General features: G+C 49.3%; 2 protein-coding genes across 2 annotated transcripts; both read right to left on the reverse strand.

Annotated features, from left to right (window-relative positions):
- Window positions 1–2,281: 2,281 nt before the first annotated feature.
- On the reverse strand, window positions 2,282–12,245 carry B4galt7 (beta-1,4-galactosyltransferase 7). Its single transcript, XM_087194743.1, is given in 8 exon segments — window positions 2,282–3,044; window positions 3,554–3,658; window positions 3,963–4,046; window positions 5,111–5,336; window positions 8,327–8,689; window positions 10,336–10,470; window positions 10,472–10,495; window positions 12,153–12,245. Coding segments are annotated over 8 exon segments (1,110 nt in total). The 5' UTR covers window positions 12,170–12,245; the 3' UTR covers window positions 2,282–2,888.
- A 3,603-nt stretch (window positions 12,246–15,848) lies between these two features.
- Tmed9 (transmembrane p24 trafficking protein 9) lies at window positions 15,849–19,944 on the reverse strand. The gene is made up of 5 exons (XM_004836229.3): window positions 19,729–19,944; window positions 19,459–19,559; window positions 18,601–18,726; window positions 17,650–17,796; window positions 15,849–16,727 (listed from the first exon to the last, which is right to left on the reverse strand). Exons 1-5 carry the CDS (start codon window positions 19,910–19,912, stop codon window positions 16,578–16,580), a joined length of 708 nt encoding a protein of 235 aa, XP_004836286.1. The 5' UTR covers window positions 19,913–19,944; the 3' UTR covers window positions 15,849–16,577.
- Window positions 19,945–20,458: the final 514 nt, after the last annotated feature.

The raw sequence follows: 20,458 nt of genomic DNA on the forward strand, positions 1-20,458 counted from the left end.
ATGACTCACTCCAAATCTCCTGTTCCTGCACAGTAATAAGGTGCCAGGAACACCTGAACCGAACATGCCCAGACCTGTGCAGATCCCTCTGGAAACCCTTCCCATTCTGACAGATAAACTTACTCAGTCAGTCACAGGGCTGTATTCTGCGTCCCCACTTCTTGGCCTTTTGGCTAAGATCAAGTGTGTTGTCCTGCAGTGTTCCTCAGCCCCAGGGAACCTGACCAGCAGCTGAATCCTCATCTTCCTCGAGGCACAGGACTCCCAGGACAGATACTTTGCGTCTCCCTGTGGCCTTTCTTCCTAGATGTGGGATGCTGAACTCTGGCAGTCCTCCCCACTCACCTTCTTCAGCTAAGGAAGATGATCTGCTCTGCAGGCACAGATCCCAGGGGTACCCATTCCAAGCTCTAGTACTTCCCAGCTCTGGCACCTAGACAAGCTACTTATCTCTTCATGCTTCACCTTCATCATCTATAAAACATGTAATAAGTGGGACCTAGCTCTTAGGTAGAGGCCTCCATGAAATAATGCAATATAGGAAAGTTTGTATGTGGTAAATGCCCAACAAGTGATTGTTACTATTAGTACAACACCCACATTGATCAAGAACCATGGCAGGTGCGCAGATGTCCTAGTGCAGTGACGGCGAACCTTTTAGAGCTTTCAATGATAACAAACAGCCCACTGCGGCACATATGCCATACGTTCACCACCACTGTCTTACAGCATTTTATCCATACCTCAGCCAGCAAGGCAGGGATGTTAGTTTGTTTGCCTCCACAAAGTAGGCAAAAAGTCCCTGAGACAAAGCCATCTGCTTCCCTGGGCCACCACAGGTCAGCCCTGTCACATACTCCTGGGGGTGTGGAGGCCCTGGATGGGGAATGGGGAAGTCTGCATAGATTTGGGCTGTCTGGGGCGCCCATTGGCACCTTAATGATGGAGGAGATGGCAGCAGCCATGGTGGGGGATTGGGGCACAGGGGTGGGGATGTGTCCCAGCCAGGCTGTTGACTGATTCCACAAGGTGCAGAGATCTTCTTGGCCCTTCTGCTCATTCCATTCCCCCAGTGCAGGTGAGGAGGAGGAGCCCCCATTTTTTGAGGTCTTCCTACACACCAAGTGAATGCAGAGCTGGGTGATTTGATATCACATCCATCCCCATGAGCTCCAAGAGGCAGCTGTTATTGCCTCTGGCACATCCAAGTCCAAAGAGAACCAGCCAGGTTTGCGAGGAGACTGATATGCAGGAAACACCTCATCTCCATTTCCACTGCCAAATAGTTGAAGCCTGTTTGCCCTCACTTCAATGGCTGAGGATCAATTACTGGGCAACATCAATTTTGGATTACCACAACCCTGGTTTAGATGTCAGAACCTGAACACTAATGATCCATTTACATCTCTTAGCTTACACACAGATTGTACAGTACACAAAACGTATAACTCCATGTAACAGCCCCATCATTCCCAGAGAAGGAATCTTTTTAGACCAGAGTTGTTGATACTACCCTTTTCAGCTCTGTGACTGCAATCCCTTCCTTCTTCAGCACTTCAAGGTGTCCTACTGTTAAACAAACCAAGCTCAAGTGGTCCCAACAGTCTCCTCTGGTGTCTGCCCAAAATCTTTGGCCTTGAAAGAGCAATCTACCTTGCAGGGCCCCTCATTCACTCTCTCACTGGTCCCAGGCTTCCTTCCAAAGGCTTCCTCTATGATTACTCGCCAGTCTCATGTTCTTGCTCGGTTCCTGTCCTTCACCTCTCCTTGGAAGTGATCTTAGAGATTGCTGGAAATCTCCCCTCATGCTTCAAGAACACTCCAAGGATTTGCCTACTTCTCCCTATCTCCTTTTGCCACCTTCTCCCTCCCTCAGGCCTTGCCCTGAGACATTGCTGACTTGCTGTGTCTACCCTAGGTCTAGTCCTGTGGGTCCTCAGTTGCTCTCCCTCCTGTCTTCATCTCAGTGAGGCAGGATGAAGCAGCCTTCCCAGTCAAAGCCCAACCAAAGGGACCCTGACAGTGGTCACACTGCCAAGATGGAGACCCAGGGAGCTGCTTGGAAACCTAGAGGGTTGGGCAGGAAGGTGGTATGGAACTTTGTGCCTTTGGCTTCTCCTTCCATCTGGACCTGTCATTCCTACTCCTACCCTAATTCCTTGACAACTAAAAGAGGTGTCATCTTTTGCCCATTCCTCCTCCCCACAGCCAAAGGTGACAAACCAAGATCCACAACACATTGCTTGGCCTGCCATACTTTTTGAAAGTTTCAATTAGCTGGTATCATTAAAAAATCAGATTTTACTTAAGAATACAGCATTCTAGTTTCTTTTCAAAAACCAGAAGATCTGGTAACACGAGGTCCACATTCCTGCATGTGACAATCAGCTGGAGCTGGTATCTGCTGTTCCTTTCTGTGGGGCTTGTGTTCTGGTTTCTGAAGTTCTAAGCCTCCTGATTGCAACTGCCACCTAACCAGCCACATGGCTTCTAAGCCATATCTCTGCATGAGGCAGTCCAGTGGGAAGGACCAAAAGTGCGGCTAATTAGATGTTGTCCAGTTCAACCCTTCCCACTGCCTGAGGCCTTGGCACACAAAGAAAGGCAGAGAAGGGCAAGCAGGAAGGCAGGGTGGAGAGTTCTAGTTGAAGCCACTTTTCAGCCTTTTTGTGATCACTGTTTACTGCCAGCAGCATCCCAAGCGCCATACATGTCCTGTCCCAGCTCAAGCCTGCCTCTGGGGCCTAGGCTGGTGCAAATACAGAGCTTGCTATTTCTTCAGGGCACTCCACATCCTATCAGAGCTGGGCCCCAGGCCTGAGCTTTCATCCTGAGGCTGAGCAGCAGGTGTGGCCTGTAGACATGGGCTTCCTTACTGTCTATGAAACTCAACCAAAGGTACACCAGGGGGTTGCAACCTTGTCACAGTCCAACATGATGTTGAGAACAGTGCAGGGGGCCCCACCCACAGACAGGGATATGCGGGAATCCACACGGTACGTCACAGTGTTCAGGCCTCCCTCCCGGTCCACCTTGAATTGCTCCTGGGAAGGAAAGAAGGAAAGGGTATGTACTCAGGACTGCCTGGTGCTAGCTGTCCCCTGATCTCACAGGACCTCATCGTTAAGGTTCCTGTGGACCCCATTAAGAGAGGAGAACCCAAAGCTCAGAGAAGTGAAGTCTTGCCCAGGGCTGCACCCATGAATAAAGCAAGACAGCAGGGATTTTTTCCTTTGGAAAAAATATGCCTCTGAGAAAAGAGGCTATGTGAAGACAGGCATCAGCAACATAAGTCTGCTGGAATTCTGGCACCATTAGTGAAGCCTCCCCTGCCTCCAGCCTGCCCAGACCCTGAGGTGTGGGCTGACTCACAGTGCCCACACAGCCTGGGCAACCAAGAGAGCAGAGCACAGTGCCCAAGCAGAATGCCCACTGACTGACTTGGGCAAGCACAGGTCGGTGGGACTATGTGGGTCTAAGAAGAACTTGGTGAAATGCTCAGCCCTGTTGGTTCCCCATACCACCACCTACCAATAAGGAGACGAGCCAGTACCTGTTTTTGAGCTGCAATACGCTTCTGATCTCTCTTCCGCCAGGCTGGGTCATGCAGGTGGCGAAATGTCTTATAGCCAGTTGTGATTCCTGAGGGGCGGAAAAGCTAAGGGAGAATAAGGAAAGTAGGGGTCAGGCCAATCCTCCTGGAGCCTTGGCTCTCACACTGGCTTCTCTGGCGTCCCACTGCCTGCCAGGAGACCACAGGTAGGGGCTTATATTCTCATCCCGCAGAAGAGGGCAAAGGACTAGCTAGACAACCACTGCAAGTCAGGTTCAGGGCAGGGCCTGGAACCAGGGGTCGGAGGCATCTCCAAACCTCAGGAACTTCTCACAGAAAGAGAAGGCAACTTCAGGACAGCTACAATGACTGAGGAGGTGGCAGGACCCAGAGCCAGGGGGAACCTTACCTGGAGGCCAGCTCCTTTGATGCGCCGGTAGAATTCATCATCCTCACGGCCCCAGCCCCAGAAGCGGTTAGACATCCCGTTGCACTGACACAGAGACAGGCAGCGTCTATCACCGGCCCCTCCTCCCGAGAGTACATTCTGGTAACCTAAAGCTTAGGAGAATCCAGCCCAAGCCTGACAGGCTCCCCTTCCTCCTTCCTCTCCTGGCTGTTTGGAGTGGACACCAGGTCCTTACAGTTCCCTCCACTTCTGTGGTATTGGGGGTGGGAAGCAGGGATCAGCCCATCCCCGTTCTTCTCCCTATTCTAATGCGCCCCGAGCTTGTATGAGATGATTATAGTGTCACAAAAATGTCTGACTGGCCAGAGAGGATCTCTCTGGAGGATGGCTGGTGGGCAGGAGTCAACTGCTACTGATTTCTGTCTTCCCCTCATATTCTCATTTCTCCTAAAGTAGTTCTGCCACTGTGTCCTCCTGTGTGTATGAGAGCGACAGTTGGGCTCTATGACAACACCTATTTTTAATCTCAGCTCTGAGGATTCATTTACATAAAGCAGGTTTCAGCCATGACTTGAAGAGAACAGCAGCTCAGAGCTAAGCCACTCAGTTCTTCTCCCAGTCAGGGACAGACCAATCAAGAGCCACTTCAGTTCAGTTCAGGGACTCCTGTCTGGGGTGTTGGGGAAGGAGAGGCTCCATCTCCCACCAGACCAAAGCCTAGAAGGATACAGGCTGCAGCTACAACAACCTTACAGATTACACATCTGAAAATAATAGGTTCCTGCCTAACACAGGAAAGGGAGAGAAATGGCATTCTAGTGACACTAGCTGAGGCAGGCAAGGTGCACCTGAAGCCACTCTCCCCACCTCACTTTTCAATTCTGAGGACCAGCACATCTCCAGTTTTCTTCAGCCAACTGGCATGGAGGTTTGTGATGCTATTAGCAGAGCCCTCCCTGACTTGCTCATTCCTCTTCCTCTCTCATGTCTCTGGCTGCCAATGGGTCCCCTGCTGGGTCCAGGCAGGACTTCATCTGCTGGGCCTGAGGAGGGCTGCTCCATCCTGCCAAGTGTGCCCACTCAGAGCAAGATAGGACGGGGGTGGGGGCTCCCTATCTCTGCACAGAACAGGTTGGGCTGGGCCTCACCATCTGGTAGTGCTGTTTGGAGAGAAGGAGGATGCCGCCCACGTAGGTCTTGTAGTGGTAGAGCGGGTGGAGCTCTGGGGAGGCCACATGGAAGGGCCCAGCCTCAGGGAAGCCATAGTCCAGCTCCTCATTGAGAGGGAGCAGGTCCACATCGTGCATGGCAATGTAGTCTGTGCTGTTGCTGCTCTCCAGGAAGCCCACATTGATGAGTGCTGCCCGGTTGAACCTGTGCAGGGTGATTAGGGTAAGGCAGGGGCCAAAGAGCTTGCTCACTGCCTGGCTGTACCCTAGCTCTGCATGAGAGCCTCTTCTCCACAGATACCGTGCTCCTGGGGCTTCTGCTCCCCCTAGCCCAGCACTGACTTTGCTGCATGGGGCTATGCCCTCCACTCACTGCACAAGTGTTTACTGAGCATCTATTAAACGCTAGAAACTGTTCACAATTGCACTGGGAGACACATCAGGGAGAGAAAAAAGCCCAGCTCTACAGGAGTAAATGAAGGAGAAAATGAGAAGAAGTAACAAGCCAGACAGTTATGAGGGCGGTGGGGAAAAGTCAAGCAAATGAAGAGTAAAACTTGCTGGGGGGAGGAGGAGCTGTCGCCTTTGACAGGGCCAGGGTGTCAGGGCAGCATTTGAGTAGAAATCCAAAGGCCTGAGGGAACAAGCTGAGCTATATGGAAGCTGAGGGTACATGGCTCCAAGCAGAGGAGAAGGCAACTGCCAAAGCCTGAGGCAAGATGACACAGCAATGCAGGGAGGAAGAGTGAAGGGGGCCAGTGTGGAGAGGCCAGGGGCTGACAGGACTGACTGCACTGAAGGACTGGGGCACTGAGGTTGGATGGGGTGAGGAGCTGCTAGGGGAGCAGAGGTGTAAGGTGCTTATATTTTAGCAGGTTTACTAGTTGACATGTTGAGAAGGGTTGTAGGGGCAGGAGTGGAAGGGGGGAGACTAATTGAGTGGCAAGAGGTGATGGTGGCCTGGCAAGAAGTGGGTAGATTCTAGATTTTGCCGATGAACTGGGTGCTATGACAGAATAAGAGCAAATGAGGATGACTCCACAGCATTTTTGACTTTGAGCAGCTAGAAGCATGGAGTTCCCATTTCCTGAAATGGGGAAGATGGCAGGGGAAGCAGGTGTGGGTGGGCATTTAGGAATTCGGGTATAGTCACATTCAGGAGGCTGAGACAGGACGATCACCGTGAGTTTGAGGCCAGCGTGACCTACATAGTGAGTTCAAGGTTAACCTGAACTACATATCAAGACTCATCTTAAAAAAACAAAACAAAACAAAATTCACCTGTGGTCATTTAAAGCTCAAACTACCTCTAAAACTACCACATAGAGGGCTCACAGAGGCAACTAGATGTGCAAGTCTGGAATTTAGAATAAGGTCTAGAATCTGGGCTGGAAATACAGACTCAAGAGTCACCAGGAGCCAGGGATTTACCTCAGTGGTTCCGCCACCTGCCTCGAAAGCAAAAGGTTCCAAGTTTGTTCCTCGGTACCAAAAAAAAAAAAAAAAAAAAGTCAGCAGGAATTTAATGCTGTGAGACTGGCTGAAATTTCCAGGGAAAGACTGCAGCTCAAAGCGAGGAGGTGCCTAAGAAGCCCCAAGGAACAGAGATGATGACAGGGATGAGGGAGAATCAACAAAGGAGGTGAGCAGGACTGGCCAGCAAGGAAACAAAGGAGGTGAGCAGGACTGGCCAGCAAGGATGAAGAATCAGAGTGCTGTCCCGGGAGTTAGGTGAAGGCCTCAGAATCTGTTTAGGGCCAGGGATTTAGCTCAGTGGTGCTGCTGCCTGCCTTGCAAGCGCAAGGTCCTGAGTTCAATCCCCGGTACCAAAAAAAAAAAAGTAATCTGTTTAGCAGATGTTCTCAGATTGACAGGATGAAGACTTAAGATTAAGGAACTGGAGCTCATTGGTGATCTCAATGCGGGCTGTTTCGGTCCCATAATGGAGGTCAATGTCTGAGTAGAATGATTTCAAGAGAAAACACGGGAAGGAGTTCTGCTGCAAAGAAGAGAAGTGGGGTGACAGTTTTGGGGGATACAGAATAGAGAAAGTGTTTATTTCCCTCTTTTCTTTTTTAGAGGAGAGCTATCTTCGTATGTGTGTGTGCAGATGTGAATGCTCCAGAACAGAGGAAACACCAGTGATGCAGGACCGAAGCAGGGCAGATGCTGGAGTGCTGCCCTCAAGTGGGAAGGAGGGAGAGGGGTCCAGCATCACAGTGGGAGAGTCGGCCCCTGAGAGACTGGGACAGTCATTCCTAGTAACAGGAAGGAAGCTAGGAGTTGAAGGAGGTGGTGGGGACTAAGGAAAGTTCTCTTCCAATTGGTTTCATTTTCTTAGATGAGAAGCAAAGTCATCGGGTGGGAGTGAGGATAAGCCAGGAATGCCGAGAGGTGGTGTAGCAGACTGGCAGGGATTGACTAGAGGCACAGAGGCTTCCAGCAGGACTGGGGACTGTCCTCCTGGGTCAGGGCTCATCATCAGAGATGAATGAGGTGGCTGCACATATTGTGGTTTAGGGGATAGGAGGTTAAGGATGGATGTGACAGAGGGCTTTTTAATGATGGACCAGTGGACTCTGAATTTGGAAAGAGAAAGGAGGGAGGAGAGCTGGCAGTGAAACGAGGGGAGGATCCATAGACTTGTGGACTGGTGGGGTGCAGGAATCCTTGGAGTCCATCTTCCAGTAGGAATAAGTTGGACAGAAAGGAAGTAGCGTTTGGAGTGTGAGATGCTTGGATGGTGGTAATTGAGGGGAGCAGTTTGAGATAAGGGTAAAGATTTTAGGATAACACTACTGTGGGAAACCCTTCCTTTTCCTAATCCCCCTTCATCACTAACAAGTCCTGTCTATACTTACTCTACATAATTCTTATCCTCTCTACCACACTGGGTGAGCCAACATCATCTCTGATGACTGCAGTGACCACCTAGCCAGTGTCCCTGCTTCTCTTCTCCTGGTTTACTCCACATACAGCAGCCAGAGTAACCTTTCTAAAATGGAAGTTAGATCTGGGCCCTCCCCAAAGATTCCCACCACATCCAGTGAGAGGCCTCTACCACCTACACCCCCAGGCTCCTACCCCTGTGGCTTCTCACAGGCCTGAGTCCACTCAGCATTGGAAACAGGTTCTGAGCAGCCTGAGCAAGGTGGGGGATGCTGAGTCAGGAGTGGAGGAATGGGTGATCCCTACCGGAAATGATCCACCTGGTTGAGCACATAGATGTGGTGCTGGATCTTCTTCCTGCTCAGAAAGTGGTGCATGTGGGGCACAAAGACCAGAAGCTCCTCAAAGCGTTCACGGAATGGCACCAACACTGCCAGGCGATGGGGGCCCCAGGATGCATCTTCTTCCCAGTGCTCAGGGGGCAGCTCTGGGGGGCAGGCCTGGAGTGGACCTGGGGTCTCCTGCCCTTGTCCCCTGGCTGCCTTGGCCACATCACCAGAGCAGCTGAGCTGCAGCCAGAGTAGGGAGAAGAAGCCCAATAAGAGACAGGCAATGAAGAGGTGGAAGACGGAGCATTTCCGGGGGAGGCCACCAAGGAGCCACCTGGACCTGGAATAAGAGCAGGGCTGAGTCAGAAGGCAAGGCCAACCTGAAACTCTCTGACCTCTGACAGACCCCTTTTCTGGCCTCCCCATGCATAGGGCATACATGACTGGTGTACACCAAGCACCTGGAAATTAGTGCAAAAGCAAATTTTAATGTTTTTGCTCATGCTACTGCTGTAATCAGAATCCCACTTACTTCTCTAAGCCCAGTTCATGCCACCCCACCTCTGGGACACTCTTTGAGTACTACCAGCTTGCAAGCTGCCAGAGTTCCTTGATACTCTCTTATTTTCTGTAAGTGAATCCTCATCTGACCATGAGCTGCTTGAGGGCAGGGTCAAGGCTCTTATACTTGTCCCTCCCCAGGGTAGTGCCTCAGGGTCCTGAGCTATTGGCAAGAGCCTTACCTTGAAAAGACACAATCCACTGACTTCCAAACCCGCTCCCCTGCAGATTCATGGAGGCAGAAACCTTGACTTTGCCCTGCTTCTCAGGCTGACCAGAAGGCCCCCCAAGATAGGGATGTGTGCTGGCATGAGTCCTATGTCAAACGACCAATATTTACTCTGGGAAGATCTGACCTGCCCCCGAAGCAATTCAAGAACAAAATGCACAGTGGCAGTTCATAGGACAAGTTTCAAAATTTCAGTCCCAGAGGTAGCCCATGAGACAAGAAAGACAGATGAGGGAAAGAAAGACAAGGGCTGGTGCAGCACCCAGGCTCATTTCAGAAACTGGACAAATGGTGAATATCTTAGACAATGGGGTGACACTGGAGACTGCCCTTTAGATTAGGAAGTACAAGAAACAGGTGGAATTCACCTGATTCCTTTGTCCTACCTCTGGAACTTCCAGAGGATGCAGACAGAAACTCAGCAATTGGAAGGAAACTTCCTCTATAATCACCTCCCCCTGCCCCAGTAATCTACAAAGTTCAGTTTACAATCTCTAAGGATCAGGAGCTAGCTACCAAGTCTGGTAGACTCTACCTCCAAAGTTCCTTTGTGATCTTCTTTACTCATCTTGTTCTTCCCTGCTCAGACTCCTTTAATCTTAGCCTGTTTACAAGATAAAAGCCAAACTCCTTAGCCTGACAGTTAAACCCTTCTATGGTTCAATCTGATCTCTAGTTGCTCCCAATCATTCAGTCTTATGGAATAACTCGGGGCCTCTGCACTCACCACATTCCTTCCTGCTCCATCCCTCCTTCACACAGGCTGCTCCTTCTACCTGACACGCTCTGCTTTACTGTACCTACCTGGAAGTCCCCTGCTGAACCAAATTTCAATGTTATGGCCAGCACTGCCCACTACCATCTCTTTATGAGGTTGCTTCCTTTGAGTTCCCATGGTATCTGGTGCTTCCCTCTTTAAAGCACTTGTGATGTCCCATGATCCTGCCTGTTAGACCATGTCAGATTCCTCTCTGTGGTCCCAGCACAGGCCAGACAGCAAAGGGCTTTCTAAGTGAGTTAAGGGGTTAAGCAGTCCAGGCATGCTTTAAGTCACACACTAGAGCCAGACCACTGCCTACCTTTCTCTAGAGACACAAGTGCCAACCTGGAAGCCAGCAGCACTGAAGCCAGGTCAAGATGCCACACGAAGCTGAGAGGTGGTCCGGCAGGACACCCTCACACGGGTTCTGACTTACCCCCCATGGTCCTGCGGTAGTGGTTTCCACTGGGGAAGGGCAGAGCCCAGTCCTGCATGTGACCTGGGCAGACTGGAACCTCTACAGAGTCTCTCTCTCCCTCTGGGCTCTTTCTGGGAGCAAGGTGGAGACTGAAAATGGACATGGGGCAAGCTTCCCCCTTTGGGAGAAGCAGCATTGACCATTATTCAGCAGTATGCCATGGATTGGGCCTTCCATGCACTTTCCCATGCTGTTTTTTTTCAATCCAGATTGCCCTTTGTGACAAGGCTCCTGACCCCATTGGCATTCTCATCTTGTGCTCTTAAAAGCCCAAATTCCAAAGCAACTGGATTTAGCCCAGAGCCCCAATTCTCCTAGACAGTGGGCCCTGAGAACAGCTGCTCCTGGTGCCACTTGGTGCCCAGCTCCAGAACTGAAGTCCCAGCTGTTCCCAGGGCCAGATCACCCCAGCTCTGAGGGACAATCAATCCAGATGAGGTTTTGTCTCCTTCATTAATCACTGCACAAAGCTAGTAAGAGGTAGATTCAAATCCAGGCAGGTTGGCTCCAGAACCAGTGCTTAATTATTACACTAGCCTGCATTTGTTGCATGGATCTTTGTATTCCTATGTCAAAAGCACAAAATGGACATCAGTGAAATTTTATGGGAACAGTTATGTATGAGGATCAGGAAACAGAAATGCTCCTCCATTCCCATTTCTTTCTTCTCTTAAACATTAGTGGTAAAAGGTTTGAATATTCAATTCCTCTGTCTAGCATTTCAAAAGTAACTGGAAGATGACTATTACCTTCTCTGTGACAGGCACAGTGCCAAGGTCTTACATATACAATCTCCTTTCATTCTCATACAGCCCTGCAGATATTAAGATCCCCATCTCAAAAATGTGAGGCTGAAGTCAGAGAGTAAGTTATCTGTTTCTGGTCATCGGGCTATTAACTAAGATTCTTGCCCATACCTGATTTGATAGACTATGACTTCTGTTATATTCCTGTCTTCTTATTTCAACATCAAGTCTGAAGAACCCCCAAAGTTGCAAGAGCTGTGCCTAATAAATTCCAGAATCTTATGGCACCTAACAAACTTAAGAGACATAAAGGGAATGAGATGTCACTCACTGGGTGAAGACTGACTATCATGTGTACTAGGTAAGAAGCATTTGGGGGTACATCTCAAGCCTACGTATGGATGCCCCTCCCCAAATTTAGGCAGCCAAATCGCTTCATCCATTCTGCTTTAATAGGAAATGTCGTTAGCTAAAGTTGGGCCAAGCTCACACCTAACACATGGAGCAGGGCCCATGCAAATACAACTGCACAGGAAATGAACTAATATGGGTCTGTGAGAAGTGTGTAGTACAAGCCAAGCAGTGGCCAACCAGGAGAGCATACTAAGCTTCTGTCTGGTGTGTCCTTCTGGGCCAGCAGTAACTTACTGAGAAGCAAGAAGGACAGAGGGCTGGGTTTGGAGCCACGTGATGTGATGGGGAAGATAGCATCAGCGAAACCCATGAAGACCTTCAGAAACCAGGGGAAGACAAAAAGACAGATAACCACTACAAGAGGCCAAGTCGGAGACCCACAGGGAGACAGACAAGCCAGTGGAGAAAACCACACACACACACACCAAAGAAGACACAGAAGAGAGCCAGGGAAAGAATAGCGCCAGTGACCCACAGGGAGAGCCAGACTGACAGACCCGCAGAGAGACGCCACGGCCGCAGGGCGGCCCGGGAAGGAGCGGCACCGGGAGGACAGGGTCCGCGCCGGCCGCCGCCGCTCACCTGCCGTCCTCCCAGGGCAGCTGCGCCGCTTACCTCCGGGAGGGGAACATCGTGGGGGGAGGCGGTGGCGCATAGGGCTCGAGCTCCCAGCCCGGCCCGCCGGGCCTCCCGGCCTACGCGGCGCCTCCGCCTCCCGCCCCGCCCAGACCCGTCCGCCCCGCCCCCTCGGTCCTCCAGGTCCGTCGCTCCGGCCGGGCCGTCTGCTCCCAGGAGCCGCCTCCTCCAAGGTTCTGCTTGCAGAGAAACAAGAGGGCGCTTCCACCGTTCCGCTGATTTCTACCTGTTCCTGGGACCCATCTGACATCCCGAGAAACAGAAGGCCAAAGGCCACCCAACAAGTCACCTAGACCGGCCTGGGCTCAGACTTCAGACTTCCAAAACCAGCGCTCTGGATTCCTCCTCTTCCAGAGAAAGGCAGAGTGCGCAGCGGCATCCTGCTCAGCGCAGATGGTGCATTCTTCCTTCCCCAACAGAAGCTTGGAGGCGCAAAGTCCAGCTTAGGACTCAGGGTCGGGTTCTGCTGAGTCCCCAGGTAGTAGTTTAGGAGCCAGGTTCTGAAGACAGATTGGGTTTGAAACCTCGCTCTGCCAATCCAACTGGGAGCAACCCATAATCTCTGTAACTCTCCTCACATAGGTATGTAAATGGTTCCTATTCTGTAGGGTCGTTGTGAGAATTAAAGGAAAAAAGGCAGTGCTGGGTACAGTGCTGGGCACACAGCCGATGCTATATAAATGATCGTTACCATCCAGGAAATGGGTACTTTGGTAGAGTTGAGGTGAGAAGGCAGAAATAGGAAACTGAGTTCCCCATCTGCTCTGTCACGGTGAGAATTTTGCTGTCCCATACCCCCAACCCCCCTACCTGGGAAAAGAGAGCAGCAGACTTTCTTGTTTTAAGGTACAGGGGTTGAACCCAGGACCTTCTCACTGAGGTATATCCCCAGCCTTTATTTTCCATTTTGAGGCAAGTTCTTGCTAAATCACTATCATAAATTGGCCTGGCTGGGTTGCAATTTGGGATCTTCCTGCCTCAGGCTCCCAGAGTGATGGGATTACAGGCACGTACCTCCACACCCAGTTTAGAGCAGCAAAGTTCTTATGATTTGGTTTCCTCTGCTCTTCCAGGCAAACTAAGTTTCCTATTAAATAGCTAATATCTTTTAGCTCAGTGGTTCTGCCACCTGCCTAGCAAGCACAAGGTCCCGAGTTCGATTCCCCGGTACCAAAAAAAAAAAAAGTTCCATAAGGGCCAGGGATTTAGCTCAGTGGTTCCAGTGCCTGCCTCGAAAGCACAAGGACCCGAGTTCGATTCCCGGTACAAAAAAAAATAAAATAGCTAATATCTAACTAATTCTTAACTATATGCCAATCATTCTAAATTCTTAATTACTATCTTATTCTGTCCTTATGAGTAGTATTTACTATCCCCCCTTTAAAACATGAGGTAACTGTGGAAGAGGCAAATCAACTAGCTTGGTTGCACAATCTATCCCCATCCATCTCCCACCCTGGATAATTATCTTAATCACTCTGCTTTACAGAGGTCTTCTCTTCGGTAGGAAGTTAATCATTCTCAGAACCCTTTCCCCTTAAAACTCCAAACCTTAACCCATCCCTTCCCCACTTTGTGGCTATCCCAGGGCACTGCACCCCACCCCAGAACCTTGGCAAGTCTGGCCTGCTTGGCTGATGGTAAAGGAAAGGCTGATCTGCAGAGGTCACAGAAGTCTCTTGAAGGAAGCAGGACTGTGGGACCTGTGTTATCTGGAGAACCCCTGCCCACCTAAAGAGCCACTCAGCTAGTGGCCACATCAGAATTAAGTCCCACTGTCAGATCTTACCATCTCAAGAAACTAAATTTCACATGGAAATACAAATAAACTAATTTTAAAATGTGGCATTCATTTGTAAGATAAGTTGATTGTAAGTACCCTTAATAATCTTATGGGACAAGAATGGCAGGCGCTGGAACCACTGAGCTAAATCCCTGGCCAGGGACAAGAATGGCATGTCACCTTTGTGTTCTTTTTTTTTTTATTACCTTTGTGCTCTTTCAAAAACCTGTATTTAAACATGCAACACATTGGATAAATCCCTAATGGGCGAAGTTCTACAAAACACCTCACCACTACTGAACATTTTCAAGGAAACATCAAAAAACAAAGTCTAAGAAACAATCACAGCCAACCAGAGCCTAAAGAGACCCATAACTAAATGTGATATGGAATCCTGGAACATAAAAAGGACATTAGATAAAAAAAAACTAAGGAAATCTGCAGGAAGTATGGACTTTAGTTAAAAACAAGGTATGATGAACTGGAGTAGAGCTCAATGGTAGAATGCTTGCCTAGCATGCCCAGCACCGAAAATAATGGTGTAACCATACATTATCTTCACAAATGTACTATTCTAACACATTAACAGGGAAAACTATGTTCACAACTTTTAATTCTGAAGCTATTCTTTAAAAACTTACTTTTTAAAAGCCAGGGACTTAGCTCAGTGGCGCCACACCTACCTCACAAGTGCAAGGTCCTGAGTTCTATCCCCAGTAGCAAAAAACAAAAACAAAAACTAATTTTTAAAACTGGAGGCCTAGGTGGCTACATAATTACAACCCAGCTGGTCAAATAGCCCCAAATTTGTGTCCTTGTTCCCAGTCTTTCTTGCACACTGCGGGACTCACCTTCCTCAAATTTATCTTCATGTGGTTTATACTCAGAACTGACAGGTGACAGGTGGGTAATGTCCAACTCTTCTACTGGGTGCTCAAGGGTCTTCTTTTACTTATTTATTCAGATTTTGGTTTTTTTGAGACAGGGTCTCACTCACTATATACAGGCTGGCCTTCAACTCAGTGATCCTCCTGCCTCAGCCTCCCAAGTGCTGGGATTATAGGTGTACACCAACATACCCACCACAGGCTCTTCTAACTTTAACCAAATCTTCCTTTCCAGCTTCTTCAAACCATCCTCTCCAACTGACTCAGAATGTTCATCGATCTCCCTACCATCTATTTCCCTCTGCTTTTTCTAACCACTTCTGTCCTACCATCTCCTTTCCTCAGAATCCTTCTTGGAGCTGGGGATACAGCTGTGGTAGAACATACACTTAGCATGCTTGAGACCCTGGTACTTTCCCCAGTACTGGAAAAAACCCCCAAAAACACCTTTCCTCCTTTGTGGTCCCTATAGTCCTAGCCCTAATCAGACCCCAAGGACTCTCCTTTCCACACCAATAGTATTCCCACCCACTCATTACATTCCCTTATCAGGCATGAAGGCACTTTTTTGGTGTGTGTGGTACTGAGGGTTCAACCTAGGACTTTCACACTGAGCTACATCCCCAGAGTCTCACTAAGTCGCTAAGTTGTCCAGGCTCCCAGTGCCGGAATTACAGGTGTACATCACCATGTCTAGTTACTAGGCATTTTCTTGCACCACTCACAATTCTGCTTACCTATTCGGGAAAGGGAAGGCATGTCACAAGGGAGTTGGTATAGAGAAAATGATGGAGTTGAACCCCAATCCCATTGTTTGCTTGCTGGATGGTCTTGGATAAGCCCACTACCCCTGCCACACAGGAGGACAAGGAGAGGACAGAAAGAATGAATTTCATGGCGGGGTGGGGGTGATGTTTCACTTTGGAATATAAAGAGCTTTGCCCAGTGGAAGAGCTGACATTCCCTTGAGTGTCATGCCTACTGAGATTAACATTACACTAGCCAAGAAGTCAATATTCTTTTTAATTGGGAAACCAATGTAACAAACCTAGATTCACTGAAAATGAAGTCAGTAACTAAGACTCTGTAGTTCATCCCCAACCAGCACCAAGGCTTTGCCTTGCCCTCACACCAGTTCCTCAAGCCCCAGAAAGGACAACCATGTGAAGAAGCCAGGGTCAATCTCCAGGCCACTTCCCCACACTGCAAACCCCATCCACACTACCCTTCATTGACATACACACCCTAAATGAGCACACTGGGTTTAGGCCAAAGGAGAGAACAGCCAGTTTCCTGGGGTTTCAAAAAGTCACAGCCACACTCCAACCTGCTCAAAATCCCAAATTAGCGAAGACAGAAGGAAAATCGGCTTGCCCACCCACTCCCTTCCCTCCCCCCATCCATCCCAGACAGCAGCCTCGAATCCCTGATCAGTAACACTGTGATCCTAAGGTGCCAAGAGGGGTCTCGGGGGCTTCACCAGCCCCTGGATGATTACTGCAAAAAGTCCAGAGGCCAGGGGGAGGGGACAGGTACTTTGTCCCATCACCTGCTCAGTATTAGCCAGCCAAGCTGCTGCTCTCAGCTTGTGCCTGGGGATGCTTACAGTCCTTCTCCCCTCCAGAACATCTACTGGTGGACTGAGAATCAGTCCTCCTGCCAGAGAAGAATCAGTTCCAGGAGGTTCTTTGTCCCTCAGCCTGGGGGGCAAGATGGCACATGGCACTGGGCAGGCTACACCAGCTTCTTGGCTTCAAAGAAGCTCTTGAGATGCCTCATCTGCCAGACACCTATGGCCACAAGGATGAGGGTCTGCAGGATGGACCACCATAACACCCGCTGGTTGGTACTCTCACTGGTCTGCCGGAAGCGCTCCTCTCGCCACTGTGGGGAAGAACAAAAGGTAAGTCTGAGTTGGCTGAGGCTGCTAGAATTGCTGGGTTCCTAGCCTGTGAGGATGCCCTCGGGAACTCTGCCAAGGTTCAAGCCAACTGCCTGCAAAGAATCACTACCTGGGAACTGTACTCACCCTCAACAGCCAGATCACTTCAGGCAATCTAATCATTTCTCCTAAGTCAGTTTCCTCATCTGTCAGGTATACCTGCCCTGGAGCCTGAAGGAGAGGTAAGGTAGTGGTGGTCTCACCCCATATGACAGCGCTATCCTGGAGTGCTCAGTATTACACTTGCTCCAAGCCCTCCGTCCAGGTCTCTCAAATTGCTCTTTGAAGGTCATGCGCACAGGTTGCAAACTGGTGGCCTGGGAACTGGTTCTGCCTTATGTCTTTTGTTTGGCCACACATGGTGTCTTGCAAACATTTAAAACTCAAGAAAATTTCACATTAAAAACCTAGGCCTCTAGCTCCTCTTGAAAAAAAGGAAGATCTGAAAACCTAGGACTGGCATTTCTGCAAGGAAGTTCCCTGCTAATACTGAACAATGGCTGATCCTACTTAGATGGGTTACTCCCCTACTACATATTCCATATAGTTACAAGTTCATTCACAATACTTGTCTCATTCCTGACCACAAATGAGTTGAGACTTTGGGTCCTGGGAGCATCTGGAGCCAAACAACACCCAAGGTGTTCATACTAACTCCTATGCTGCCATTCTCTGTGTAATTGTGATTTAATGAGTCTGTGTCAGTTACAACATGGATTTAATAATACCCACTCCCACCTCTAGATCTGCAGTGTGCAAATGGTAAGTGCCTTGGGTGTCTCATAATGAATCTGCCACACAATACCTGGTTGAGTTAGGGAACCACTTACAGAGAAGCCCACCACTCCTGATCCAAGTACTCACCCTCTGGTAGTTCTGCTCTTTCTGGATCTGCTCCACTTGTTCCACTAGCTGTCGCACTCGTAGCTGCAACTCACTCAGCTTGTCTTTGGCAGCAATTTCTGCATAGTCGTTGGCATGTTCACCCACCTGGATGTCAAGATGAACTCTCTGGGGACAGACAAGAAAGATATGAGGAACTGGGCAGCCCTGCTCCATCCTCCTGCCAGAGATTGATAGCTGACCCCCCACTTTCCTTCATTTGTTCATTTAGCCAGTAGACTAAGGCCTCCTCAGTGTCTAGCCCTATGGGACTCTGATTCACAAGCCCGAAAAATAAACCTGGACTGTTGCTCTGACCAAAGCATTCACAACCTATTCCTTGTTTTTATGGGTGCCACATCTACAGATCAAAAGAATTTAAAAAGAAAAAAACAAAAAATTATCTGTACTGAGCATGTACAGATTCTTTTGGTCATTATCCTTGAAACAATAAATACCAACAATTTACACAACATTTACATTGCATTGGAGATTATAAGTAATCTAGAAATGATTTGAAAGTACACAAAAGGATATGCATAAGTTGAATGAAAATAGTATACCATTTCATGTAAGAATCTAAGCATCCACAGATTTGGGACAGGGAAGGTGTGTGTGTGTGTGTGTGTGTGTGCGCGCGCGCGCGCACGCGCGCGTCTGTGTGTCTCCTGGGACTGAGGGATGACTATACAAAGAGCTCAGCCATGTGCCCTGGATATTCACTGAAAACCTAGTATTCTTGGGAGACACAAAATCCAACATACTTATCTCACATTCATAGTACCAAAAGTCCTTATGGGGCCGGGGACTTAGCTTAGTGGCACCAAGCCTGCCTCACAAGCACAAGGTCCTGAGTTCAATGCCCCATACAAAAAAAAAGTCCTGACCAGGCCATAGAAGCTGAAAGCTTCAAGTTTCACACGGTCCACTTACCAGCATGCCTCCAGCAAAGAGGGAGAACTTGGTGGAATTGGAGTGAAGACAGATCTGGTGCTCACCAGGGGTATGAGAAGTGAAAGTAAACCTGCCCTCAGAGCCATACTGCCGGGCCAAGATGACCTAGAGAAAGGAGAGGGGCATCGGTTTGTGTTACAGAGATGAGGCAGGAAGGAAATGGTGCTAAAGGCTCTAAGCACTAAAAAGTTGACAAAAAGAGCCTTAAGCAACTCACAACTCAAAGATCTAAAGCTGCCCAGCAGCTGCTGCCAAATGCTTACTGAGAACTATTTGGGGCAGAAGTGAAGTCTGACATCAGGCTGGTAGTAATTACTCTTGGGAAGGGCTTTCCTTTATAGCTCATATCAACTCTTTCAGTATGATTCCTTTTTTAAAAAATGAAAGGTGACTGAAGGTGACAGCTACGGGTTTTTTCATTTTAACATCCTTATTTTACAAAATTAAAAGCTGTTCATTCTTTCTGAAAAGTGTTCTGTGAAATCATAATCTAGATGTCCAGCTTTAAAGCTAGACACTAATAATAAAGCTAATAGCACTCTGATTTCTATTCCCACAATTAATCCATCCATCACCCCTAAGAGAAGTGAATTACCATTTCATAAGCCAGGAAAATGGCTCAGGGAAAGTAAATGACTTGGCCGAGTCATGGAGAAGTCAGTAGGAAAATGAAAGAGTAGCTAGCATTCCAGCAGCCCAAGTTTGGCCTGCAGTGAAAACCCAGAATCTTCCCACAGCATTAGCTGTCTTTTTCACTTCAGCAGATGCAGAAACTAAAACAGGAAGTAACAGAGCCTGCTTGGTGGAAGGCTCGTCAAGGGTAAGGGGCTGGTTCACCTTGTCCTCTGGGTCCTTCACCTCCACGAACATGCCAAGGCCGGGGGTGGCCGGCTGATACTCCTCGCGCTGCTTGTCATACAGCTGCGTCCTATAATTTCCTGGAAACGAGTGAGGAGAGATCAGGTCAGCACAGCGGGAGGTGCCGCTGGATCTGCCCCAGGGAGGGCACAGCAAGCCCAGAACTTCCTAGTTGCAGAGACCTGAGTGTTCCGCACCCACCGCCCCAGAACCACGGTCCTGTCCCAAACACTTCATTCACCCCCGCACCTATGACCATGGTCTCGTCCGGAATCTCTTCAATAAAGCACTTTTTCTCTGTCTCCCCAATGTGGAAGTAGAGCGCGCTCCCGCGGGCTGCAAACCACAACAGCAGCAGAAGGGCCCGCATTGCTTTACCCAGCCCTGTTCCGGGTCGCGTACAGACAACCCGCAAGTCTTCCTCGGCAGCCATCTTGCCCCACCTGCCCGCGCAGACGCAGCCGCTCGAGCCACGTAGCCTTGCCGCCGCCACCGCGATGCTTGTTGGGACCGCGAGTTCGGCAGGGTGGACTACAAGTCCCGTGATGCCCGGTAGCCGCGGCGCGGCAGTACGCTACTGGGACATGGCTACTACCTGGCACGGAGCTAGGGCCCCCAAAGCGGAAAATTTCTTTCCTTTGATTCTCTTAAGCAGCCAGGCGACTGGTGGAGATTGTCAGCTTTTTACAGATAATGAAAGTGAGGTAGATTGTTTGAGGTAGAGCAGAGGCAGTATTCGAATCTACGGCCGCTGACATTCCTCAGCACAGCATCTGCTACTTTGGTTTACTTCTGTCGTTCTTAACTTGTTAAAAAAAAAAAAATAGCACAAGCAATGCACTAATATATTCTCGAAAAAGTTAAAATGTCACCAACACACACACACACACACACACACACACACACACACACACACACACACACACTCGCGCTCTATTGCTGAAGCCTTCCGGACCAGGGTACGATGCCCCGGTGGCTT

This window comes from Heterocephalus glaber, unplaced genomic scaffold, assembly GCF_053883595.1.
Source record: "Heterocephalus glaber isolate CG9 unplaced genomic scaffold, H.glaber_assembly_v1.0 deba00001606, whole genome shotgun sequence".
Lineage (NCBI taxonomy): Eukaryota > Metazoa > Chordata > Mammalia > Rodentia > Bathyergidae > Heterocephalus > Heterocephalus glaber.